At 41.3% G+C, this 27,751-nt stretch overlaps 3 protein-coding genes across 3 annotated transcripts; all 3 read right to left on the reverse strand.

Moving 5' to 3' along the window:
• Positions 1–1,599: 1,599 nt before the first annotated feature.
• On the reverse strand, positions 1,600–11,325 carry scdb (stearoyl-CoA desaturase b). The gene is made up of 5 exons (XM_074645964.1): positions 10,977–11,325; positions 7,493–7,623; positions 6,643–6,848; positions 5,266–5,498; positions 1,600–3,398 (listed from the first exon to the last, which is right to left on the reverse strand). The coding sequence occupies exons 1-5, from the start codon at positions 11,206–11,208 to the stop codon at positions 3,199–3,201; spliced, it is 1,002 nt and encodes a 333-aa protein (XP_074502065.1). The 5' UTR covers positions 11,209–11,325; the 3' UTR covers positions 1,600–3,198.
• A 2,263-nt stretch (positions 11,326–13,588) lies between these two features.
• On the reverse strand, positions 13,589–22,276 carry LOC141773865 (acyl-CoA desaturase-like). The gene is made up of 6 exons (XM_074646008.1): positions 22,127–22,276; positions 20,602–20,846; positions 19,488–19,618; positions 18,630–18,835; positions 17,253–17,485; positions 13,589–15,385 (listed from the first exon to the last, which is right to left on the reverse strand). Exons 2-6 carry the CDS (start codon positions 20,831–20,833, stop codon positions 15,186–15,188), a joined length of 1,002 nt encoding a protein of 333 aa, XP_074502109.1. The 5' UTR covers positions 20,834–20,846; positions 22,127–22,276; the 3' UTR covers positions 13,589–15,185.
• A 925-nt stretch (positions 22,277–23,201) lies between these two features.
• Positions 23,202–27,117, reverse strand: trmt2b (tRNA methyltransferase 2 homolog B). Its single transcript, XM_074646005.1, has 2 exons — positions 26,066–27,117; positions 23,202–24,933 (listed from the first exon to the last, which is right to left on the reverse strand). Exons 1-2 carry the CDS (start codon positions 26,912–26,914, stop codon positions 24,310–24,312), a joined length of 1,473 nt encoding a protein of 490 aa, XP_074502106.1. The 5' UTR covers positions 26,915–27,117; the 3' UTR covers positions 23,202–24,309.
• Positions 27,118–27,751: the final 634 nt, after the last annotated feature.

Raw genomic sequence — 27,751 nt, forward strand, 5'->3', positions numbered from 1 at the left:
TGAATAATGATGTGGGATTATTACTTATTTCATGGACTATGAGGATTTATACATTGTTATTATAAAAAAAAAAATCATTCAAAAACTGATTTGGGGGTTGATTACCGTGGCAATGGTAGAAGCATTCGGATCAGCTCTAATCTCAATAAGTCATTTCCCAAGAGCAAGGTGTCAACAAACTTCCATAATTTTCTCTACATGTGAAAATAGGGATACTTCTAGCTTTTGCACACATTTGAGCATACTGAATATTGGCATCTAATTAGAGATGATGGGAATTAAAACATATATGTCCTGAACATATGCATGTGTTACATCATTTATATCTGAATCATTTCAAGTCTACTGAATTGTGACATCATATCCCCTGAAAAAAGGTCATTGGCTGTAACATTAAATCAGTTAACAAGTCCAAGTGTGTTGTTGCAGTGTCCACAGTGAGGTTTCTGAGTTCTGACCAGCAGCGTGACTAAACACTGAGGTGTTACATGCCGTGGAGAGGATGGCCTGACAGTCAGCAGCCAATGGACAGAGGGCTGATGTCACTGTTGGGGCAACAGAGATCAGCAGTGGTGGGACCACTACAGTAGGCTACATTTGGACAATGACTTAGTGGCTGCACTCTGTTGCAGACTGCAGCATTTTCTGGCAAAACCACCAAATGCAACAAGCAAAAAAATCACATTTACTGGTTTTACACAGAGCTGATAGAGTTGTTAGCTGTTTCTTTGACTTGCCATAAAGCCATTCACCAGCAGAGGGAGCAAGTTCACAGATCCCTCAAGTGGTTGAAATATGTGTTATAACACACACTAAATCCTCTTTATTTAACAGCCCCAGGAAGGGAATCCTCCTTTTGCTCACCCAATCAGGCTGTAGAAGCTGTCTGCACAAGTGGACACATAAAGCTGTAGCCTATCTACAGACCTTCAGGAATGTTCAAACAATATCTGCAGCTATTTTAAATATGTACGGTGTGGTGTCACAAAGTGCAACAATGTCAGATGTGGGTGAGACAAGTGAGCCAAGCGTGAAAAAGCATGTATCAGTATGGGTACCTACACAGGAGACAACAGGTCCAACAACAGGAGCGGCAAGATGAAGATAAAAATACATTTCAGAGATTCTTAACTCCAGTTGGGCTGACACAGGGGATCAGTATAGAAAAGCGTACCGTGCAGACGGATACGACTGTCAGTAAAGATCCCAAGGTTTTCCAAACATGTCAAATACCATATGTCACTATACTGCACTATGTGTATGAAATAATACTCAATGAAAGTAACTTTGCATGTGATGAATTTACATATAAACTGATGGACTCTGACATTTCAAATATGAAAATATTGTACGTCACAGTGCATATTTTGTCAACATAGATTTCAGTTATGATATCCTACATTTCCCATTCAATAACTAAGCACCACATTTCTATCATTTTTGACAGTGACGTCTGTTTTTTTCTTTACGGCACACATAGCAAAGCACTTTTAAATAGTTCTTTATGGTATTGTTCATATAGTAAATGTATTAATTAACATTATCAGTAGTGGTTGTTGTTATTGTAGTATCTATTGATAAAGGACGTAACAGAAATGGTACGGACATATTTTTTTTTTATTCAGTACAAGAATAAGGAGTATTACAGGATTACAACAAAAAACAGCAAAACATATTTTGTCACAAGTAGAAAATTTGGTTTATTTACGGTACATATACAGTGGGCAAAAACTTAAAAAAAATGTGCCATTTTTTTTAAGGCATTCAAACTTCAAGAAGTTAACACTGTAAAAAAGTGTTGCTCTGTATAAGAGGAAATGTGACAAATATTACAACATTATTATTAAATGATTATAACAAGATCCAAACTTGTTATAGAGTATTTGTTTTGTGTAACCCATTTTCTTTTAGGATTTGTTGAATGGTCCCTCTTTTTATTATAAATAAAGGATTCTAATTTTTGAAGTGTTCCTTAAAAAAACAGACACTAAACAACTGTTATTAATCAGAAAATTTAAGCCCCAACTTATATCCATAACTTGCACTTTTAAATTTTTTTAATTTTTTTTTTTTTTTCTTTTTTAAATCAGGTGTGCAACCATCATAAGGCATTTGGGTCCAAGAGTCCTGACACATGTTTCAATAATATATATATCACACAGCACAAAAGGTAAATGCACCTCCTACAAATGCCTCATTGGCCTTATCTGAGGGAGAAGTTATCTCTTGAGTGCATTTCAAAAGAATGCAAAAATAAATTTAAATAATTATCTCTTTTCAGATTAAGAATGAGAAGTCTGGTTCCATGTTTCAGTCGGAGGAGGAATCTGAGGCGGCTTCACTGCGTCACACCAGAGAGCTTTATCCTCATTAAGAACCCCTCTTATACAGTTGGAGACAGTGGGTGAGGAAGCATCCCAAACTATAACACATCTGTACTGTATTCACCCAGGGTTATTCCGGTGTTATAAGTGGGGACAGTTCAATAAGAGTGTTGACTGTCTTTGCGTTCGCCTTGAACACGGTAGCGTATGGTTTAGTAGCCTAAGACTACGAAAATAAAGAAAACCTTAGCTTAAAATAGACAAACAACAATCAAGATGAAACTCCACTCCCTTTGGAATGAGACAAAGCAGTACTGACAGAAGTTAGAGCGAAAGGCCCTCAATATTGCTTGTAGAGAAACCTCACTGTTACGGGTTTCAATAAAGCTTTCAAAGTGCCAAAGACTATTAATAAATAGCACATCAACAAATAAGATATACAGTAAAATCATTACTGCTTTTACACACCGCTCACACAGACTTCTTCTGGTTGTCCTACTGCTGCCAAAAAGAGACTTAAAAAAAAAAAATCCCAATTGGCCTTTTTCATTCTCTTTGTGCCCGTTTTATATATATTATATTATGGTGAAAAAGCTGTGCTTGCACATGTAGCCAGGTCGCTGGCTGTGGCTAATAGTCGGTGAGGACACTTCAAAACTTCAAAACTTAAAAAATAGACCCACACAATTTATGGAAAGGATCTACAACTCTCTAAAGCCAATATTAGTCTCAGGAGGAGGTTTAACTTATAAATCAGAAGCATGGTAATCATCCCCCCCCAACCACCACCACTGAAATTCTGCTATACCTGCTGCTACGTTCTGTCTCGGTTCAACACGTCGGTATCAGTCGCGGAGTTTGTAGCTAGCGTGACTCAGCCACTTTCGTTGCTGCTGTCGCCCGTTCGCTGCCTGCGTGCGTTGATAATTTCCCTAGACACCCTCTTGGGGTCCTTGGCCAATCCCAGGAAGCACATGGTGTCTATAAAGGCGGTGGTGAAGTTGAGCTTGATGCCAAACTCACTTGTGGCATAGTCAAAGGGGAATGTGTGATGGTAGTTGTGGAAGCCTTCCCCTGAAAAGCAAAAAGAAAGACTTGAGTGTTTTGCTGCAAGTCAACAATCATATGGTACATTTACACTCATTTGAACACATCACAGGATTGTACTGTAGCACCGTGACAAACAGCTATTGGCAGCATGTGACTGATAATGTGATTTGATGCCAAGTGGAGAGAATTGGGGACCTATTTTGGGATTTGAAAAGGTTGACTATCATGTAATGTAATTTACAAGCTACCAAATACCAAGCTATCAGACTTGCTAAATAAGTCTGTCATTATGACTTGGTTGTCACGGTAACAGCGCGGGTGTGCCTGCAGTCTTAGGAGATATGACACCTACGAATCCCACGGGGCATTGCACTGGAAAACATCTAATCAACAAGCTTAAAATTATGTCACCCACACAGGTCATAATGTTGCTGGTAAAGTGACAGGCTGAACTCTGTACTTGTTGGATAAATTGGGATATGTCATTCAAACCTCTGGTGCCCAGTAGTAAACAATCCAGGATCATCAGAAACTTTCAAATGTGAACTTGAGTGTAAAGTGCTTCCAGAGCATGTGGCTACAGTCTTTACTACTCCTTTTACTCAGAATGTGTTTACTATAGCTGCTCTGGGTTCAGCAGGAACAAGCGCGTAACATGGAAAAACTAATTAAAATGACACAAAAGGTGTGACTTTAAGAAAAAAAAACATAATTGTTTCCGATACATTTTTTTCCATTTGCTCTTACAGTTAGTAGACAGCATGCAGCTAGGAGCAGTACAACAACTAAAAGTAATTTTGCTCTTAAACTTGGTAGCTAAAATGTGGTAAGACTGCATAGAAATACAGTCAAAAGCAACAATAAGTCTGCCAGAATTGTGCATTCTTTCTGCAATCACTAGTTAGCTTGTGAGTTTAATGCTGTTTTGTAGCCAACAATGCTCGGTGCTGTTTTCAGCATCACACCCCCGCGGTGTCAGTCACCACAAATAAAGTCTTGACTCGTGGGAAACAATGATACTGAAACCAACCCCAGCACTGTCCAACTCTAAAAAACTGACTAAATACACAGCTCGAAGGCCGACCACCTCTGAAGTTCAAAGTTAAAACTGGCACAGCCGGGACAAAATAAACATCAGCAGCTACTGGATTAGCAAACTGTCCCACTGCAGATGCCATACTGGATCAGCTTTGACAAGAGAAACTTTTAACTAGTGATGAAATTTAAATATCCCTCAGGCACGTAAAGGAACAAAATAAGACAAAATGCCTATGTAGTCACAATACAGTAGAAACATATTACTGTAGGACCAGTGGGCAACCTCCGGGTCTGAGAAGTGAAGCCAATGCGGAAACTAAAAATTAAACTTGCATTGGTTGCAAGTCTGATTGTATAGAAGTCGATGAGAAAATGAGCCAACTTCTCACTTGATTTATTACCTCAGTAAACATTGTAAACATGAGTTTATGGTCTCAATCGCTAGTTTCAAGTCTTCTTCAATACAGCATGATGTTCATTTAGTAAATTATGGTCCCATTTAGAGTCAAATAGACCCTAAAGCAATGCTTTAGGGCGTGGCTACCTAGGTCACTACCACAGCGTTGTCCGGTCTGAGAGTGACCATGTTTCCATCTTAGAACTTTAACCCTTTGACAGCATGTTTTCAGTTCATGTAATTTGATTATAACATTTTGGTCGCCTAAACGCTGTCTTATTCAGCGTTCGGTTGCACTTCGCTCCACCCTCTCGTGTCACTTCTGGTTGCAAAAAAAACGAAATGGCGATGGCCAAAATACCGAACTCAAGGCCTCAAAACTGCACTCCACAAACCAATGGGTGACGTCATGTGTAGGACCAATAATAGTGAATAATGATCAGGCTGTTTCCTTACCTATGACACCGAAAGCAACCAGTAGGTTTTCCCTCGGGTTAATCGTCTTGTCATAAGGCCTGCTGCCCCACATGTGCGCAGCGCTGTTGACCAGCCAGGTGGCGTTGAGCATCACAGCGCATCTCAGGAGTCCGGGGACGAAGTAGCCCACGCTCAAGGATTCACCCCAGAAGTACCAGGGCACAAACATGGGCACAAAGAAGCAAAGCATCAGCACAGAGAGCTTGTAGTACCTGAAATAAAAGGACAAACTTAATCTCATATAGATCCTTTTTTCTCACCTGGTCATAATTCAATATGAGGAGAAATTAAATAAAACTGATTTTTAAATGATGTAACACAGACATGTTTTGTCTCCTAGCATATTGTGGGATAAAATACACTATATAATCCCACAATACACTACAAGGTTAAAATAAATATTGCATCTCATGGGTTTGATTTTGACAATTTGATTGCTAGAATCTGTACCCATGTCAGGGTAAAGGGTGCAATAAAGGCCACATATGTAACCGTACTTTGTTATGAGGGTAATTAAAAACATATTATCAAGATTGACCCCCTTTGCCTTAGAGCAGAAGTGAAAATCTGGGACTGAGTCCAACAGGGTAGATATGTTGGCAGTGGATACTACGGGGGCAAGCAGTGATTTGATCTCTGGTCCAAAAAGCATCCCGTATCAGTAGATCAAGGATATCAAGTGTTATCGTGGTCAATATAACCAAGACTAAAACATCCTGTAGAGATTGGCCCAGAGGGACAATTACTTAATAACCTGACATAAAACGAACCCTGCAAAACACATTTATATGCATCTATTCTGCCTTAGCGATATATTCAGTGCTAATGCAGGAAGTAGTTTGACATTCATATATCCCTTTGGGTAGCAAAGGTGTGAAGTACAAGGTGATGAATGAGTGTTAGCGTTGTGCCTTTGACACCAGATGGTGCAGGTTCATGGTCTGTCTCAGACTAATAGTCAGTTTTGACATTTTTATTATGAAATCTAGCAAATTGGTTGCAAAATAAAGATATTTAAAATGGGTATCCACATTAAAAGTACGGACAGGTTTGTATTTTGTCTGATACGCTGCAGAAAAATAATGTAGCCAGTGTTCATTTTTGCAGATGAGTTCAGGAATGTCCCGTCATAATCCAGGTGGAATTTCCTTTTCCACCCAAACAACATATTTTGCTAATGAAAAATAGCTGCACAGGAAACAAGAGTGGTGTGGAATACAAATTAAGTTTTGATGACTCTCATTCTGGCTGACTAGGATCAGTTTAGTCTGCATCTTTGAGCTCCTTTCAGAGAGACACATTTGACAAGAACAGCAGCAGTAAACCCCTAAACAACTCTGGGTAACGTTTGCTCACCGTCTCTGAAACATGATCACTTCATCTGCCTTCAGGTCCGACAGCTCCAGTTTTTTGCCCTTTTCGATGACATCGGGATGTTTGCGAACCATCAGCCAGCCGATGTGGGCGAAGAAGAACCCCCGTGTGGCGTTGTGGGGGTCTGCGTCCGTCTCGGAGAACTTGTGGTGGACACGGTGGTCCCTCGCCCACTCGAATACGTCATTCTGCTCACGGAGACAGGCAGAGACAGGGAGGATTACGTGAAGCACGCATAGATATGCACGGGTGTTTTCAGATCAGCAGATTAAGGTCAGAGATAACAAAACAATAAATGCATATCACTCAGATTACACAACTTTACTGAATTCATACACAATTATTTGAAAACCATAATAAATATTTTTTTAATAATACTTTGTGTTTATTTGTTTTTCCTCCAATTGCCTGAGTGTTAAAAAAAAATATGTCAAAATGACATCTACTCCTTCTCAAGTTTCCACATCACACTTTAAAGTTTAAGTTGCATATTGAAAATCACGATTGGCTTCCAAACTAGTTGTACATCCATGTGTTAAACTTAGATTTAAGGTGACCACAAGGAAACTTTCCCCACTTCAGCAGAAGAATTTGAAACAGTCTTTTAAAGTCAAACTCACACACATCATTTTGCACAGTAAAGCTCAAACATCACAGGCAAAGGGCAATAAGCAAAACACATTTTTGAGTGACTTAAAGTTGAAGTAGCAGCTGCCAAGGAATACATGGCAATACGTATGGAATATTTTGTACTGCTGCAGCAACCAACTGTCCCCTCTGGGGATCAATAAAGGCGTAACATATTTTGTATTGACATTGGTTCGTGTTTTACCTGAAAGGCCATGGAGTTGGCTAAAGCGAGGAAGACTCGCAGGGGAAAAGACGCCTTGTAGGTTCTGTGGCTCCATAATCTGTGTGCACCGGCAGTCACACCGAGAGCACTGATGAAGTAGCACACCACACCTGGAAGGAAGAGAGGTGGAAAGGACAGACATATTAGGGGAAACTGTCACCACTTACACTGAGATTAATTTTATACCCATGAGAGCAGTGTCACTGGGACACCATGTTCTTTCCGGGACACCATGTTCTTTCCGGGACACCATGTTCTTTCCGGGACACCATGTTCTTTCCGGGACACCATGTTCTTTCCATCACACCCTGGCCTCTTTGTTCAGAGGAAAAGTCATCTATGTGTGGGGGGAGATGGGACAGTGGTAGCACGCAGGTCTGCCCTCACACGTTTGTTGTTCTAAAACTGCTGAATGTGTTTCTATGTGAAGCCCAGACAAGACTACCCAGGATTTGAGACCCGGGGGCTTCTGACTGGCAAAGAGCATTCTGTTGTTGGTGCCACACAGCTCACAATGGGATGTCTATGGGAATGGTGAATTGTGCTTTGTCTTCCCCGGTGAAATAATATGCAGCTCAGCATTGCAAAGAGAGGGGAAAATTATGCAGCGGCCAGAGTGGAAACAAAGTTGAGACTGTTCAGGAATTCGAGTCATGCCTTCAATAGTCAACATATATGCTGCATACATTACAATTATTAGTTTGTCTATTATCAGTGGGATTCAAAAATACCTCTTATTTCAGACATGCAACACATCTCAGCAAAGCCACAAACAAAATCAGCCACAGCACACATGAATTCAAGTCATGCCTTCAATAGTCAACATATATGCTTGCATACATTACAATTATTCAGCTAACAGTTTGTCTATTATCAGTGGGATTCAAAAATACCTCTAAATTTGAGACATGCGACACATCCCCAGCAAAGCCCCAAACAAATCAGCCACAGGTTTGTGCTCTTAAAGAAACAGATGTGGATGGATGTGTAAAAAATGGAAATGACAAGGCCAGAGTGACTCATTCACCATTACTCCCATAGGCCCCCTCAGGCTGTATGTATTGTAGTTAGCAGTGATCACACAACATCAGCACATTCTGGTGTTACGGTTTAACTGGCGACCCTGTTAACTGGCGACTTTCAGCCGAATGAGTCTGTGGTTGTCGTAGTTACGGCAGCTGTTGAAAGCAGGAAGAGAATACGTAGCTGTCCTCGTGAATGCCTCTTTGTTTAGTATTTCATTACAATGTTTAAACATACCGGATTCGTCTTTGGAGCTTTGGAGTCTTGTTTGTGGAAACGTGTCCGCTATATTCTGCTCGCGTTTGAAACGTTGCTTGTTATGATGAATATGTTGAAATCAGGAAGAGCAGCGTCGCTCTTCCTGTGAGCTAATACAAGTTTCTAAATACACATATTCGTCTTTGGAGCCTATTTTAGTAAACATGTGTCACGTAGAAGAACTATTCATCCCTTTTAAGAAAAAAAAAAAAAAAGAATACAAATGTCAGGTTTTACGGGATTTGAACTCATACCAAAATCACAGCTTGTGTGACAGACGGAGGTTTCCTGCAATGCGCCACCAGCACTGAGGTGCTCACAGGTGAATGTCATATTTATCTCAAATATCACACGCTAAGTAGTCACTCTGAGACGCAGAAGGCAGCCAGATTAACTTGTGACCACACTGTCCGTGTACTTCAGACCATCTGATTTACAACACAAATAAGTGTCTGTTTATGTTGTTGTTGTTGTTGTTGTTGTATTCACGTGGAAATAGTGAAGATTGAAGATCTTCTTCGAAAGAAAATGTTTTCAAACCAAAAAAGCACTGGATTGAGAATTGACCCAGACAACAACACAGAAGTCAAACACTGAAGTTATTTTTATTCAGGAGAGGCCAACAAATTTCACTTGTAGCCAATCAATCTGCAAAACATATGACCCTCTCAAGGGAAAAGCATACTATTTACACAAAGGGAGAAGAGGCAGAGAATATTGCAGGGCGTACATGATGTTATGTTCACAATATATGCATCCATTTTTGACATATGGATTGTCCATGTTATATTTTCATTATATCGTTACTCTGTACACACACAACATCTATTGCACGTCTGTACATCCTGGTAGGGGGATTCCCCCCCCCCATTGCTCTTCCTGAGGTTTCTTACATTTGTTTCCCTGTTCAAAGGTTTTTTTCCTCATTCAATGACAGGGTCGCACTGTAAAGGACAGAGGGTGTCGGATCCTGTACAGATTGTAAAGCCCCCAGAGCCAAATTTGTAATTCTGGGCTATACAAATTGAATTGATTTGATCTCTGCTGAACCTTCTTAGTGACACTACTGATATTCTGCTCTGACTTGAGGGTGATGATTGAGCCCAGGAAGCAGATGTTTATGTATGTTTTCTATAACTGATGATCTTAACTTTTAAATTTAATAGCTACTAACATAAATATATAATTTATCTTAGAAAGAACCTGTGTTAAATGGCTGCTTTGTGAATATAAGATTAAATAGTAGCAGGATGTACAGACATGTGTATGTTTTGCAGATTGATTGGCTACAAGTGAAATTTGTTGGCCTCTCCTGAATAAAAATAACTTGAGTGTTTGACTCCTGTGTTGTTGTCTGGGTCAATTCTCAATCTAGTGCCTTTTTGGTTTGAAAACATTTTCTTTATGGTGCAGCTGATGCGAGATCTTCAAACTTCAATGTTTCCACGTGAATACAACAACAACAACAACAACAACATAAACAGACACTTACTTGTGTTGTAAATCAGATGGTCTGAAGTACACGGACAGTGTGGTCACAAGTTAATCTGGCTGCCTTCTGCGTCTCAGAGTGACTACTTAGCGTGTGATATTTGAGATGAATATGACATTCACCTGTGAGCACCTCAGTGCTGGTGGCGCACTGGAGGAAACCTCCGTCTGTCACACAAGTTGTGATTTTGGTATGAGTTCAAATCCCGTAAAACCTGACATTTTTATTCATTTTTTTTTTCTTAAAGGGATGAGGTTCTTCTACGTGACACATGTTTACTACAACAAGCTCCAAAGACGAATATGTGTATTTAGAAACTTGTATTAGCTTACAGGAAGAGCGACGCTGCTCTTCCTGATTTCAACATATTCATCATAACAAGCAACGTTTCAAACGCGAGCAGAATATAGCGGACACGTTTCCACAAACAAGACTCCAAAGCTCCAAAGACGAATCCGGTATGTTTAAACATTGTAATGAAATACTAAACAAAGAGGCATTCACGAGGACAGCTACGTATTCTCTTCCTGCTTTCAACAGCTGCCGTAACTACGACAACCACAGACTCATTCGGCTGAAAGTCGCCAGTTAACAGGGTCGCCTGTTAAACCGTAACACTGGTCGCGTCACTGTAGGGCCCAACAGGGAGGAGAAAAACACAACAAAATGCTGCTACAGTATAATACTCACTCCATGCGAGAGTTGGAAGGGACACAGAGGGAAGGAGGACCAGTCCATAGAGAGCACCGAGGTGTAGGACGGACATCAGGATGATATTTCTCCACACTAGCATCCTCGGTGGTTTGGGACCCTCTTTCTCTTTATAGGTGTCGTCAAAAACATCCTCCACCGTCGAGGTTTCTGCCATGGCACCTCCGATCTGTTGCGATCTGTGAAGAGTCCTGGTTTCCGTGGCGGTCATTTTTCTAGCTGTTCTGTAACAGCAGCAGCGATGTGCGCAGCAAAGGGAAGAAAAGAGAGGGAGACAGAGAGAGAGAGATGTTGCTCAGTTAAATGCGTACGGCGGGATGCAGAAGCACAGAGAGAGACAGAGAGAGAGAGAGAGAGAGAGAGAGAGAGAGAGAGAGAGAGAGAGAGAGAGAGAGAGAGAGAGAGAGAGAGAGAGAGAGAGAGAGAGAGGGAGGGAGGAGGAAGGTACGGCGGCTGGCAGTGTACATGCAGCAGTCTGCGGTTTGACTCTACAGCAGCGCCCACAGAGCAGTGGCTGAAACCGTGTCTCCTTCCTCTTCTAGTATGATCTGAATGGCACTGTTGGTTCTCAGTATGCCTCTGCTGCTCTACTTGTTGTCTTGGCTCTTATAAACCAGTATGCAAGAAGTTATACCACTTCCCACCGCCATATATAACCCATAGAAACAGCCCAGCTGTGATTATGATGATATGTCGCAACCGACTTAACTCATGTTTCCCTGGTTACCACTTTTCACCGGTGTTACGGTTTAACAGGCGACCCTGTTAACTGGCGACTTTCAGCCGAATGAGTCTGTGGTTGTCGTAGTTACGGCAGCTGTTGAAAGCAGGAAGAGAATACGTAGCTGTCCTCGTGAATGCCTCTTTGTTTAGTATTTCATTACAATGTTTAAACATACCGGATTGGTCTTTGGAGCTTTGGAGTCTTGTTTGTGGAAACGTGTCCGCTATATTCTGCTCGCGTTTGAAACGTTGCTTGTTATGATGAATATGTTGAAATCAGGAAGAGCAGCGTCGCTCTTCCTGTAAGCTAATAAAAGTTTCTAAATACACATATTCGTCTTTGGAGCTTGTTGTAGTAAACATGTGTCACGTAGAAGAACCTCATCCCTTTAAGAAAAAAAAATGAATAAAAATGTCAGGTTTTACGGGATTTGAACTCATACCAAAATCACAGCTTGTGTGACAGACGGAGGTTTCCTCCAGTGCGCCACCAGCACTGAGGTGCTCACAGGTGAATGTCATATTTATCTCAAATATCACACGCTAAGTAGTCACTCTGAGACGCAGAAGGCAGCCAGATTAACTTGTGACCACACTGTCCGTGTACTTCAGACCATCTGATTTACAACACAAGTAAGTGTCTGTTTATGTTGTTGTTGTTGTTGTTGTTGTATTCACGTGGAAACATTGAAGTTTGAAGATCTCGCATCAGCTGCACCATAAAGAAAATGTTTTCAAACCAAAAAGGCACTAGATTGAGAATTGACCCAGACAACAACACAGGAGTCAAACACTCAAGTTATTTTTATTCAGGAGAGGCCAACAAATTTCACTTGTAGCCAATCAATCTGCAAAACATACACATGTCTGTACAACCTGCTACTATTTAATCTTATATTCACAAAGCAGCCATTTAACACAGGTTCTTTCTAAGATAAATTATATATTTATGTTAGTAGCTATTAAATTTAAAAGTTAAGATCATCAGTTATAGAAAACATACATAAACATCTGCTTCCTGGGCTCAATCATCACCCTCAAGTCAGAGCAGAATATCAGTAGTGTCACTAAGAAGGTTCAGCAGAGATCAAATCAATTCAATTTGTATAGCCCAGAATTACAAATTTGGCTCTGGGGGCTTTACAATCTGTACAGGATCCGACACCCTCTGTCCTTTACAGTGCGACCCTGTCATTGAATGAGGAAAAAAACCTTTGAACAGGGAAACAAATGTAAGAAACCTCAGGAAGAGCAATGGGGGGGGGGGGGGGGGGGGGGGGGGGAATCCCCCTACCAGGATGTACAGACGTGCAATAGATGTTGTGTGTGTACAGAGTAACGATATAATGAAAATATAACATGGACAATCCATATGTCAAAAATGGATGCATATATTGTGAACATAACATAATGTACGCCCTGCAATATTCTCTGCCTCTTCTCCCTTTGTGTAAATAGTATGTTTTCCCCTTGAGAGGGTCATATGTTGTGCAGATTGATTGGCTATATGTCACTATACTGCACTATGTGTATGAAATAATACTCAATGAAAGTAACTTTGCATGTGATGAATTTACATATAAACTGATGGACTGACATTTCAAATATGAAAATATTGTACGTCACAGTGCATATTTTGTCAACATAGATTTCAGTTATGATATCCTACATTTCCCATTCAATAACTAAGCACCACATTTCTATCATTTTTGACAGTGACGTCTGTTTTTTTCTTTACGGCACACATAGCAAAGCACTTTTAAATAGTTCTTTATGGTATTGTTCATATAGTAAATGTATTAATTAACATTATCAGTAGTGGTTGTTGTTATTGTAGTATCTATTGATAAAGGACGTAACAGAAATGGTACGGACATATTTTTTTTTTATTCAGTACAAGAATAAGGAGTATTACAGGATTACAACAAAAAACAGCAAAACATATTTTGTCACAAGTAGAAAATTTGGTTTATTTACGGTACATATACAGTGGGCAAAAACTTAAAAAAAATGTGCCATTTTTTTTAAGGCATTCAAACTTCAAGAAGTTAACACTGTAAAAAAGTGTTGCTCTGTATAAGAGGAAATGTGACAAATATTACAACATTATTATTAAATGATTATAACAAGATCCAAACTTGTTATAGAGTATTTGTTTTGTGTAACCCATTTTCTTTTAGGATTTGTTGAATGGTCCCTCTTTTTATTATAAATAAAGGATTCTAATTTTTGAAGTGTTCCTTAAAAAAACAGACACTAAACAACTGTTATTAATCAGAAAATTTAAGCCCCAACTTATATCCATAACTTGCACTTTTAAATTTTTTTAATTTTTTTTTTTTTTTCTTTTTTAAATCAGGTGTGCAACCATCATAAGGCATTTGGGTCCAAGAGTCCTGACACATGTTTCAATAATATATATATCACACAGCACAAAAGGTAAATGCACCTCCTACAAATGCCTCATTGGCCTTATCTGAGGGAGAAGTTATCTCTTGAGTGCATTTCAAAAGAATGCAAAAATAAATTTAAATAATTATCTCTTTTCAGATTAAGAATGAGAAGTCTGGTTCCATGTTTCAGTCGGAGGAGGAATCTGAGGCGGCTTCACTGCGTCACACCAGAGAGCTTTATCCTCATTAAGAACCCCTCTTATACAGTTGGAGACAGTGGGTGAGGAAGCATCCCAAACTATAACACATCTGTACTGTATTCACCCAGGGTTATTCCGGTGTTATAAGTGGGGACAGTTCAATAAGAGTGTTGACTGTCTTTGCGTTCGCCTTGAACACGGTAGCGTATGGTTTAGTAGCCTAAGACTACGAAAATAAAGAAAACCTTAGCTTAAAATAGACAAACAACAATCAAGATGAAACTCCACTCCCTTTGGAATGAGACAAAGCAGTACTGACAGAAGTTAGAGCGAAAGGCCCTCAATATTGCTTGTAGAGAAACCTCACTGTTACGGGTTTCAATAAAGCTTTCAAAGTGCCAAAGACTATTAATAAATAGCACATCAACAAATAAGATATACAGTAAAATCATTACTGCTTTTACACACCGCTCACACAGACTTCTTCTGGTTGTCCTACTGCTGCCAAAAAGAGACTTAAAAAAAAAATCCCAATTGGCCTTTTTCATTCTCTTTGTGCCCGTTTTATATATATTATATTATGGTGAAAAAGCTGTGCTTGCACATGTAGCCAGGTCGCTGGCTGTGGCTAATAGTCGGTGAGGACACTTCAAAACTTCAAAACTTAAAAAATAGACCCACACAATTTATGGAAAGGATCTACAACTCTCTAAAGCCAATATTAGTCTCAGGAGGAGGTTTAACTTATAAATCAGAAGCATGGTAATCATCCCCCCCCAACCACCACCACTGAAATTCTGCTATACCTGCTGCTACGTTCTGTCTCGGTTCAACACGTCGGTATCAGTCGCGGAGTTTGTAGCTAGCGTGACTCAGCCACTTTTGTTGCTGCTGTCGCCCGTTCGCTGCCTGCGTGCGTTGATAATTTCCCTAGACACCCTCTTGGGGTCCTTGGCCAATCCCAGGAAGCACATGGTGTCTATAAAGGCGGTGGTGAAGTTGAGCTTGATGCCAAACTCACTTGTGGCATAGTCAAAGGGGAATGTGTGATGGTAGTTGTGGAAGCCTTCCCCTGAAAAGCAAAAAGAAAGACTTGAGTGTTTTGCTGCAAGTCAACAATCATATGGTACATTTACACTCATTTGAACACATCACAGGATTGTACTGTAGCACCGTGACAAACAGCTATTGGCAGCATGTGACTGATAATGTGATTTGATGCCAAGTGGAGAGAATTGGGGACCTATTTTGGGATTTGAAAAGGTTGACTATCATGTAATGTAATTTACAAGCTACCAAATACCAAGCTATCAGACTTGCTAAATAAGTCTGTCATTATGACTTGGTTGTCACGGTAACAGCGCGGGTGTGCCTGCAGCCTTAGGAGATATGACACCTACGAATCCCACGGGGCATTGCACTGGAAAACATCTAATCAACAAGCTTAAAATTATGTCACCCACACAGGTCATAATGTTGCTGGTAAAGTGACAGGCTGAACTCTGTACTTGTTGGATAAATTGGGATATGTCATTCAAACCTCTGGTGCCCAGTAGTAAACAATCCAGGATCATCAGAAACTTTCAAATGTGAACTTGAGTGTAAAGTGCTTCCAGAGCATGTGGCTACAGTCTTTACTACTCCTTTTACTCAGAATGTGTTTACTATAGCTGCTCTGGGTTCAGCAGGAACAAGCGCGTAACATGGAAAAACTAATTAAAATGACACAAAAGGTGTGACTTTAAGAAAAAAAAACATAATTGTTTCCGATACATTTTTTTCCATTTGCTCTTACAGTTAGTAGACAGCATGCAGCTAGGAGCAGTACAACAACTAAAAGTAATTTTGCTCTTAAACTTGGTAGCTAAAATGTGGTAAGACTGCATAGAAATACAGTCAAAAGCAACAATAAGTCTGCCAGAATTGTGCATTCTTTCTGCAATCACTAGTTAGCTTGTGAGTTTAATGCTGTTTTGTAGCCAACAATGCTCGGTGCTGTTTTCAGCATCACACCCCCGCGGTGTCAGTCACCACAAATAAAGTCTTGACTCGTGGGAAACAATGATACTGAAACCAACCCCAGCACTGTCCAACTCTAAAAAACTGACTAAATACACAGCTCGAGGGCCGACCACCTCTGAAGTTCAAAGTTAAAACTGGCACAGCCGGGACAAAATAAACATCAGCAGCTACTGGATTAGCAAACTGTCCCACTGCAGATGCCATACTGGATCAGCTTTGACAAGAGAAACTTTTAACTAGTGATGAAATTTAAATATCCCTCAGGCACGTAAAGGAACAAAATAAGACAAAATGCCTATGTAGTCACAATACAGTAGAAACATATTACTGTAGGACCAGTGGGCAACCTCCGGGTCTGAGAAGTGAAGCCAATGCGGAAACTAAAAATTAAACTTGCATTGGTTGCAAGTCTGATTGTATAGAAGTCGATGAGAAAATGAGCCAACTTCTCACTTGATTTATTACCTCAGTAAACATTGTAAACATGAGTTTATGGTCTCAATCGCTAGTTTCAAGTCTTCTTCAATACAGCATGATGTTCATTTAGTAAATTATGGTCCCATTTAGAGTCAAATAGACCCTAAAGCAATGCTTTAGGGCGTGGCTACCTAGGTCACTACCACAGCGTTGTCCGGTCTGAGAGTGACCATGTTTCCATCTTAGAACTTTAACCCTTTGACAGCATGTTTTCAGTTCATGTAATTTGATTATAACATTTTGGTCGCCTAAACGCTGTCTTATTCAGCGTTCGGTTGCACTTCGCTCCACCCTCTCGTGTCACTTCTGGTTGCAAAAAAAACGAAATGGCGATGGCCAAAATACCGAACTCAAGGCCTCAAAACTGCACTCCACAAACCAATGGGTGACGTCATGTGTAGGACCAATAATAGTGAATAATGATCAGGCTGTTTCCTTACCTATGGCACTGAAAGCAACCAGTGGGTTTTCCCTCGGGTTAATCGTCTTGTCATAAGGCCTGCTGCCCCATATGTGCGCAGCGCTGTTGACCAGCCAGGTGGCGTTGAGCACCACAGCGTATCTCAGGAGTCCGGGGACGAAGTAGCCCACGCTCAAGGATTCACCCCAGAAGTACCAGGGCACAAACATGGGCACGAAGAAGCAAAGCATCAGCACAGAGAGCTTGTAGTGCCTGAAATAAAAGGACAAACTTAATCTCATATAGATCCTTTTTTCTCACCTGGTCATAATTCAATATGAGGAGAAATTAAATAAAACTGATTTTTAAATGATGTAACACAGACATGTTTTGTCTCCTAGCATATTGTGGGATAAAATACACTATATAATCCCACAATACACTACAAGGTTAAAATAAATATTGCATCTCATGGGTTTGATTTTGACAATTTGATTGCTAGAATCTGCACCCATGTCAGGGTAAAGGGTGCAATAAAGGCCACATATGTAACCGTACTTTGTTATGAGGGTAATTAAAAACATATTATCAAGATTGACCCCCTTTGCCTTAGAGCAGAAGTGAAAATCTGGGACTGAGTCCAACAGGGTAGATATGTTGGCAGTGGATACTACGGGGGCAAGCAGTGATTTGATCTCTGGTCCAAAAAGCATCCCGTATCAGTAGATCAAGGATATCAAGTGTTATCGTGGTCAATATAACCCAGACTAAAACATCCTGTAGAGATTGGCCCAGAGGGACAATTACTTAATAACCTGACATAAAACGAACCCTGCAAAACACATTTATATGCATCTATTCTGCCTTAGCGATATATTCAGTGCTAATGCAGGAAGTAGTTTGACATTCATATATCCCTTTGGGTAGCAAAGGTGTGAAGTACAAGGTGATGAATGAGTGTTAGCGTTGTGCCTTTGACACCAGATGGTGCAGGTTCATGGTCTGTCTCAGACTAATAGTCAGTTTTGACATTTTTATTATGAAATCTAGCAAATTGGTTGCAAAATAAAGATATTTAAAATGGGTATCCACATTAAAAGTACGGACAGGTTTGTATTTTGTCTGATACGCTGCAGAAAAATAATGTAGCCAGTGTTCATTTTTGCAGATGAGTTCAGGAATGTCCTGTCATAACCCAGGTGGAATTTCCTTTTCCACCCAAACAACATATTTTGCTAATGAAAAATAGCTGCACAGGAAACAAGAGTGGTGTGGAATACAAATGAAGCTTTGATGACTCTCATTCTGGCTGACTAGGATCAGTTTAGTCTGCATCTTTAAGCTCCTTTCAGAGAGACACATTTGACAAGAACAGCAGCAGTAAACCCCTAAACAACTCTGGGTAACGTTTGCTCACCGTCTCTGAAACATGACCACTTCATCTGCCTTCAGGTCCGACAGCTCCAGTTTTTTGCCCTTTTCGATGACGTCGGGATGTTTGCGAACCATCAGCCAGCCGATGTGGGCGAAGAAGAACCCCCGTGTGGCGTTGTGGGGGTCTGCGTCCGTCTCGGAGAACTTGTGGTGGACACGGTGGTCCCTCGCCCACTCGAATACGTCATTCTGCTCACGGAGACAGGCAGAGACAGGGAGGATTACGTGAAGCACGCATAGATATGCACGGGTGTTTTCAGATCAGAAGATTAAGGTCAGAGATAACAAAACAATAAATGCATATCACTCAGATTACACAACTTTACTGAATTCATACACAATTATTTGAAAACCATAATAAATATTTTTTTAATAATACTTTGTGTTTATTTGTTTTTCCTCCAATTGCCTGATTGATGAGTGTTAAAAAAAAAATATGTCAAAATGATATCAACTCCTTCTCAAGTTTCCACATCACACTTTAAAGTTTAAGTTGCATATTGAAAATCACGATTGGCTTCCAAACTAGTTGTACATCCATGTGTTAAACTTAGATTTAAGGTGACCACAAGGAAACTTTCCCCACTTCAGCAGAAGAATTTGAAACAGTCTTTTAAAGTCAAACTCACACACATCATTTTGCACAGTAAAGCTCAAACATCACAGGCAAAGGGCAATAAGCAAAACACATTTTTGAGTGACTTAAAGTTGAAGTAGCAGCTGCCAAGGAATACATGGCAATACGTATGGAATATTTTGTACTGCTGCAGCAACCAACTGTCCCCTCTGGGGATCAATAAAGGCGTAACATATTTTGTATTGACATTGGTTCGTGTTTTACCTGAAAGGCCATGGAGTTGGCTAAAGCGAGGAAGACTCGCAGGGGAAAAGACGCCTTGTAGGTTCTGTGGCTCCATAATCTGTGTGCACCGGCAGTCACACCGAGAGCACTGATGAAGTAGCACACCACACCTGGAAGGAAGAGAGGTGGAAAGGACAGACATATTAGGGGAAACTGTCACCACTTACACTGAGATTAATTTTATACCCATGAGAGCAGTGTCACTGGGACACCATGTTCTTTCCATCACACCCTGGCCTCTTTGTTCAGAGGAAAAGTCATCTATGTGTGGGGGGAGATGGGACAGTGGTAGCACGCAGGTCTGCCCTCACATGTTTGTTGTTCTAAAACTGCTGAATGTGTTTCTATGTGAAGCCCAGACAAGACTACCCAGGATTTGAGACCCGGGGGCTTCTGACTGGCAAAGAGCATTCTGTTGTTGGTGCCACACAGCTCACAATGGGATGTCTATGGGAATGGTGAATTGTGCTTTGTCTTCCCCGGTGAAATAATATGCAGCTCAGCATTGCAAAGAGAGGGGAAAATTATGCAGCGGCCAGAGTGGAAACAAAGTTGAGACTGTTCAGGAATTCGAGTCATGCCTTCAATAGTCAACATATATGCTGCATACATTACAATTATTAGTTTGTCTATTATCAGTGGGATTCAAAAATACCTCTTATTTCAGACATGCAACACATCCCAGCAAAGCCACAAACAAAATCAGCCACAGCACACATGAATTCAAGTCATGCCTTCAATAGTCAACATATATGCTTGCATACATTACAATTATTCAGCTAACAGTTTGTCTATTATCAGTGGGATTCAAAAATACCTCTAAATTTGAGACATGCGACACATCCCCATCAAGCCACAAACAAATCAGCCACAGGTTTGTGCTCTTAAAGAAACAGATGTGGATGGATGTGTAAAAAATGAAAATGACAAGGCCAGGGTGACTCATTCACCATTACTCCCATAGGCCCCCTCAGGCTGTATGTATTGTAGTTAGCAGTGATCACACAACATCAGCACATTCTGGTCGCGTCACTGTAGGGCCCAACAGGGAGGAGAAAAACACAACAAAATGCTGCTACAGTATAATACTCACTCCATGCGAGAGTTGGAAGGGACACAGAGGGAAGGAGGACCAGTCCATAGAGAGCACCGAGGTGTAGGACGGACATCAGGATGATATTTCTCCACACTAGCATCCTCGGTGGTTTGGGACCCTCTTTCTCTTTATAGGTGTCGTCAAAAACATCCTCCACCGTCGAGGTTTCTGCCATGGCACCTCCGATCTGTTGCGATCTGTGAAGAGTCCTGGTTTCCGTGGCGGTCATTTTTCTAGCTGTTCTGTAACAGCAGCAGCGATGTGCGCAGCAAAGGGAAGAAAAGAGAGGGAGACAGAGAGAGAGAGATGTTGCTCAGTTAAATGCGTACGGCGGGATGCAGAAGCACAGAGAGAGAGAGAGAGAGAGAGAGAGAGAGAGAGAGAGAGAGAGAGAGAGAGAGAGAGAGAGAGAGAGAGAGAGAGAGAGAGAGAGAGGAAGGTACGGCGGCTGGCAGTGTACATGCAGCAGTCTGCGGTTTGACTCTACAGCAGCGCCCACAGAGCAGTGGCTGAAACCGTGTCTCCTTCCTCTTCTAGTATGATCTGAATGGCACTGTTGGTTCTCAGTATGCCTCTGCTGCTCTACTTGTTGTCTTGGCTCTTATAAACCAGTATGCAAGAAGTTATACCACTTCCCACCGCCATATATAACCCATAGAAACAGCCCAGCTGTGATTATGATGATATGTCGCAACCGACTTAACTCATGTTTCCCTGGTTACCACTTTTCACCGGCTGTGTGTGCCCCTCCTGTTAGTGTCATATGTTACTGTTTTAACCCGTTTAAACACGTTTAAATACTCCTCATCCACTTATTAACATGTTATGTCACTGCCACTGTGTGCACCCACTTGGAGAAAAGTGTAGCTTTAGGTTAATACCACAATACTGCACTAGAAGATATAACCACTTCCGGTAGCAACGTTACTTTTCTGGTGGCTAACGGTTGCACTGGTAAGCTAACGGTCGGACTGGTAACCTAGCAGCAGTGCTAGCTAGTTTTAGCCGTTAGTTAGCTTAGTAGTTATACAACTGGGCACAATGCCACGTCATTTTTTCTTAATTTAACGACAACAAAATTAAAGTTCTTACATGAACGCAAGACGTGGTGGCGTTAGATACCGTTGCTGATGTGTTAAACAGAAGTTAGAGCAGCAAACAGTCGTTAAATGAACATCTGTCCGGTGTTTCGGTTTAAGGAGTGACCGTGTTAACTGGTGCCTCGTGGTTGCTCACAGTGACGGCAGCTGTTGAAAACACGAACACCCTCATAAAAGCCTTCAATTTGTACTTTAGTCAATTTTAAATACATACTTGTGTGCTTGTTATCAACCGTTTACGTAAGTAACTAGGACAACCACGGCCTACATTTGTGCTGAACGTCACCAGTTAACACGGTCACTCATTAAACCGAAACACCCAGTCAGAATAGCAGCGACGCCACTATTCAAATACCGCTCAAAATGTCCATTCAACTCTATTGGTTTGACTTTAAATGTCTGCTCGGGTTGAGTCTACTCACCGTGTTGCTCTCTCTGCTCACTGTGAAGCTGCAGGGGGATGTGCAGACGGAGGTAACAGATGAAAAGGTAAAGGCGTGTTATTTGGTGCCTCTATCCCTGGTTACTGAAGTCCTCCTATTGCATATTCTCTGAGGTCTTTTTAAAGCAATTGGTCGATGATGTAATTGATGCCACATGCTCTGAGTATCCTATTGGCTTGTTTTTACCACCCACTGTTTTTTTTTTCACCATCTGAAAGTCTTATCATATGATGCCCATTGCCCAATCTTTCAAATCAACCCCTTTGATCTTAATGTGACTCTTTTAATCTGATGAAACATTGGGAGATGTCACCTAGTCTGCCACCATGATGTCATGCAGCAATGTCTCGGTCTGACATTTGGCCAACAATAAATTTGCATTCACATGACTGTGCCCTGTTGGCCCCTGTGGCGTGTCTTTTTCTCTCCAAACAAGCACAGACACTGTGCACTTCCAATGCAATTTTGCAGTTTTGCAAGCTTCAGTTAACAATTTCAAAACTAGTCTAGTCTGACATGGTTGTGGACCAAAAATATCCCAACTTTTTGGTATATATAGTACATTTATTCCAGTAGAGTACATTAAAAAGATTTTTTTCTCAAATGTTGACACCAACAGTCAAAGATATATAGAAAAGACAGAAAAGGTCTTACTGAAAATGAGAAGTGTTGTGTGAAATTTTGCAGCTAAAATGTGATTATAATACGTAACAGACTTTTTAACTTGCTTTTCTCAAGCACATGATTTTGGTTAATTGATCAAATTAGCCAGAACAGAAGAAGAAGAAATTAGTAAAATATGAGAATAATGAGCTCATCGATATATTGCAAATTTCCCCACTGCGGAACTAATAAAGGAATATCTTATCTTATCTTATACCCAGACACCCTGACCCTGGCAGTGCTGGCAGTGTTGTGGGGTTAAAAAAAGTTCATGTTTCCAGTCTTTCTGCTGCATCATCATCCCATTACTCAACTGATAAAGCCCAAGGCTGTCCTGTCCCAATGTATGACCTCACATAAACGATGATAACCCCTCAGTAAGAAAGTCTGGTACACTCATACTGTACTTTCATGTTATTGACCTTTGGAATGAATGGGAACTTCCCTCAAAGGATGGCTCTGAAGAAGTTGTAATGGCACTACCTGCTGGACAAATACAGCTACTGCAGGGCAGACGAAGAGAAGCACTAGGACAAGAGGTGGACGCAATAATATGAACATTTAACACAATATAATGAAATCCAATGTGATAGCCCTGCAGCAAATGTTAACTTTGTGAAGCTTATAATAATAGATAAACACTGTGTAAGAGATGCATTGACTCAATAACACCTGTCCATCTTCCGTAGCAAAGCACAATCTGTCAGAGCAATAGAACAACATGTTAAAGGTATTAAGTGAGGTCACCGAACTCCATGAACTAACACGATTAATTAAGGTATAAGTTGTCTAAATGCACAGCAAAATCTGCACATTAATCAATCTAAAGAAAATTGGATCCAACTTCTCAAATGTGAGGATCTGCCACTCATTCTCTATCATTGTAAATTGAATGTATGAGTTTTGGACTGTTGGTTGGGCAAAACAAACAACTTGGAAGCATCACCTTGAACTCTGTTTTTTGATATTTTATACACCAAAAGATGAATCACAGAATAATTGACAGATTAATCAATTATAAAAAAAAATAACCATTTGTTGAAGCCCTAAAACAAAGTACTAAAAGGAGGTCTAATCCAGAAAATACGTGAAAAACACCTGCGTGGGTGAACCATGTGTGTGATAATCCATTATCATTTAGCACACAGTACATAATTATTCAATGCCCCATTAGCTTTTTTTTTTTTTTTTTTAAAGTGCTGTATTTTAAGATTTTATACACATAAAAACAAACATTGAAAACAACAGTATGAACAAATATGGAGCGATCTTTTCATTATCATACAATCATAGATTTGTAAAAATAAAATCTGGCCTGTGGGGTGTTACATAGGTGACCCAGTTGTCCCAGCGTGACACAAATAATTCCAGTTTATGGTTAACATATGCTGTTATCCTCTCCATTTTGTAAATATCCATTGTGATGTCGCCCCACTAGCTTTCTAAAGCAACCAGAGTTATTGAAGGGTTGAAGCCCACCTCTGCACAAAAAGCACTTGCTACCTCTCAAAAAGTAGCACCACTTCACAATGAGGAGTATGTGGGAACATGTCCACAGGCACAGCCAGAGTTGGAGAAAACGCCTCTCCTGTGAGTTTCCTCTGCGGGTCAGGTGCACAACACAGCTCCCTGAAGTTTCTCATAGCCTCCCCGTCTGGTTTACAGGAGACATAGACCAACCTGCGGATGGCAGGTTGGTTCCGTAAAGCTCGGACCACTTTGTGGTGCAGGCCGGCTCGAGCAGGGTTTACCACAGCTGCTACAAAGCCTCCACCCGCGGAGCTCAACTGAGACATTAGGCCAGGAAGCGCCACCTCTGCCTTGCCAGGGATAAACTCACAGTTCAGTACGTTATTGAGAGCTGCGTTGTGTCTGGCATCTTCCACTGCCTGCTCTATAAGCTCTATACCGATGATTCTGTCCACTCTGGGAGAGACGGTAATGCCGATGGCACCTGTCCCACAGCACACATCTAGGAGAGTACCACCGACTTTTGTTCTCTCTCCACCTTCCTCACAGTTTGGGACGCACAGATGTCTCACTGTGCTGTACAGCACCTCAGCAGCTGCCTGGTTCACCTGGAAAAAGGCATCGGCAGAGATGCGGAATTTGAAGCCCAGCACCTGTGAATGACAAAACAGCAATTAAAAAACATAATGTATTCATACATGTCTATTATCATCCCAAATTCAGTAGCTACTTATGGGGACACCGCCAAATTTACATGCAGATGTCTTGTTGAACACAGGCTGTGTTATATTATAGTTGAATAATAGTATATTAGTTGTGTACATTTTATGAGTAATCTTGGCTTGAGTTTAGAGAGTAATAATCTGGACCAGAAAGCCTGCATTACAAACAGCATGTGGAGTTTGAAAGACATAGGCATGTACTGGGGGCAGCTGTGGCTCAGAGGGTAGAGCAGGTTGTCCACCAATCGGAAGGTTGGTGGTTTGATCCCCGGCTACTCCAGGTCACATGTCGATGTGTCCTTGAGCAAGACACTTAACCCAAAAAATTGCTCCCGAAGGCATAGCCATCGGTGTGTGAACGAGTATTTAGATTAGATCCTGATGGGCAAAGTTGGCACCTTAGTAGCCTCTGACATCAGTGTATGTGTGAATGGGTGAATACTGACATCTAGTGTAAAGCGATTTGAGTGGTTGGAAGACTAGAAAAGCGCTATATAAAAGTCCATTTACCAGGTGAAGAGGGTCTAACGAAAGATGATCACTTTGCATTATGGGAACTGTAGGATCCAGTGTTTCTGGAACTCGACCCATAGTTGCTAATATATTTCAGGATATCCTGGTCTGTGCCGGATCAATTTTGACCATTGGTTTTGAAGATCTGTCTCTGGCAAGTCCTGCGAATTTACAGAAGTCTAATATTGAATTGCTGGAGTGCTCTGGTACGGTGTTAATTTTTCTGCTGATAATTGGCTGATTTTGGGAAATATTTTCTCCCAGTGTCTTTCGCAAGGATAATGCGATTTAATGCAAACATGAAATTAGCAACAGAATAAAAGTATCACCATCTTAAAAACACGTGAGATTGGCATGTGTAAAAAGCTATTTTGCACCTGGATTTGTATCAAGACAAAAATGGACAAGCAATTATTATCAAACAATACTTTAACATTGTCTGCTGCAGTTGGACACAATATTATAAAGTCACAATGCTGCAATGTTCTGTATGCTATATGAAGTCCATCACAGATCCTCTGAAGTTCTGTCCTGCTGGTGTATATATTACCTCCTCGTATATGTGTGGCTGACCATGCAGGAGCTGGTAGGGGGATTCCTCATGAGTGCAACGAGTCATGGTGCTCTCCTGGAAAAACAGTGAGTCCAGCTGACAGACTGATCCAGGCCCCCGCATGAAGTACTCCACCAGGTCATCCTTATGGACTGCCACCTCCTCTGGGGTGAGTGTCTGTGGGTGGAAGTACACAATAGCCATGGTGTGTCCCTCTGCGTTGGTCCTCACCGTGACCTCTCTCCAGTGGCCCCCGGTGTGGAACAGCAGGCAGGGCTCCAGGGAAGAGAGGCGGATGAAGTCCTGATAACATCTGGCTACCAGTTTGTGCTTCTCCGGCATGTTGAGCAGGTGGTCTCCGTTGACGCAGACGATGTTCCCCTTCCTGTGTGTGCCTACATAAAATCCAACTGTCTTTGGATTCTCATCCACACCTTTGTTAACAGAAAATGTAGACTTGTTCCTGTAGCCATCCCTAACTGGGGATGGCAGAATAGGCATCACAGGGAAGCTGGGTTTGCTTCTGACAGGTTGCAAGTTACCTGAAAGATGCCTGGAGAGCTCAGACAGTATCTTTTCCTGATGTTTTTGCTTGAGCTCAAGTTGCTCATCATAACTCATCCTCCACAGAGGAGTGACCACATCAGCCAGCCTCTCCTCCCAGGACAGATGAGCAGTCCTGGGAGGTTTCTTGTGACTTTTCCACTGTTTTTTTGATGGTGGTTTACTCTGGCCGGCTATAATAGTGTCATTAGTTGACAAAAACAGACAGGTTTTCCTCAAAGTATACAGAATCTTGCGTTTGACAAATATGACTGACCTGCTGTGTGTAGCTGACAGAGCCATGCTGACATTGAAACAAGGCTGGCTAGCTATTATTACTGCTGAGGGTGCTGCAAATGTCAGCTAGTGTCACAAAGACAGATATACAGCTAGATATAAAAAATTATATAAATTAAACTCCACTGACTGTAAGTATCAGAGTTTAAAAGCCTATTATCTGCCGTGTGTGTGAAGTACATGCTGCTCTGCTGAACTGTGGAACTGTTGTGACGTATTATTTACGAGCCAGATAGCTTCTTTACTAGTGATGGGAATTCCGGCTCTTTTGAGTGAACCAGATCATTTGGCTCAGCTCACCAAGAAGAGCCGGCTCTTTCGGCTCCCAAACGGTTCTTCATTTTACCACTTCTGCCTTTTATAATTCCACCAAATTTAGCACTGTTTTGACCTATGATTAGTATGTGTGCACATATATCACTTAAATTATTCAATATAATTATACTAAACCGTATCATTTCCTGAATACCATAATTTTCCATGCTGCTTCGTTTCCGACTGTCACTCATTCGCGCACCGCACTCCTCTCTCTCTTTCTCTCCTCCTCTCCCTCCTGCTCTGTACCTGTAGACCGTCAGCGTGCCGCGCACCCCCGCCCCTCCCTGCTTGATCCTTGTCTGTCATCACCTGATTGGTCGCACGATCGTCATTAACACAACATTCAGTCACAGTCAGTGCATGGAGTGCCCGTGGCGCGGAATTAATTAATTAAACAAAAAAGAAAAGAAAAAAATGCCTTCGAACGGAGCCGGCTCTTATGGTACGTGTCCACAGGGGCGTTTTTTATCGCGAGGGGACGCGACGCTTCCCAACATCGGACGCTTGATGGGCTGTCCTAGACAC

This window comes from Sebastes fasciatus, chromosome 9, assembly GCF_043250625.1.
Source record: "Sebastes fasciatus isolate fSebFas1 chromosome 9, fSebFas1.pri, whole genome shotgun sequence".
Taxonomy (NCBI): Eukaryota; Metazoa; Chordata; class Actinopteri; order Perciformes; family Sebastidae; genus Sebastes; species Sebastes fasciatus.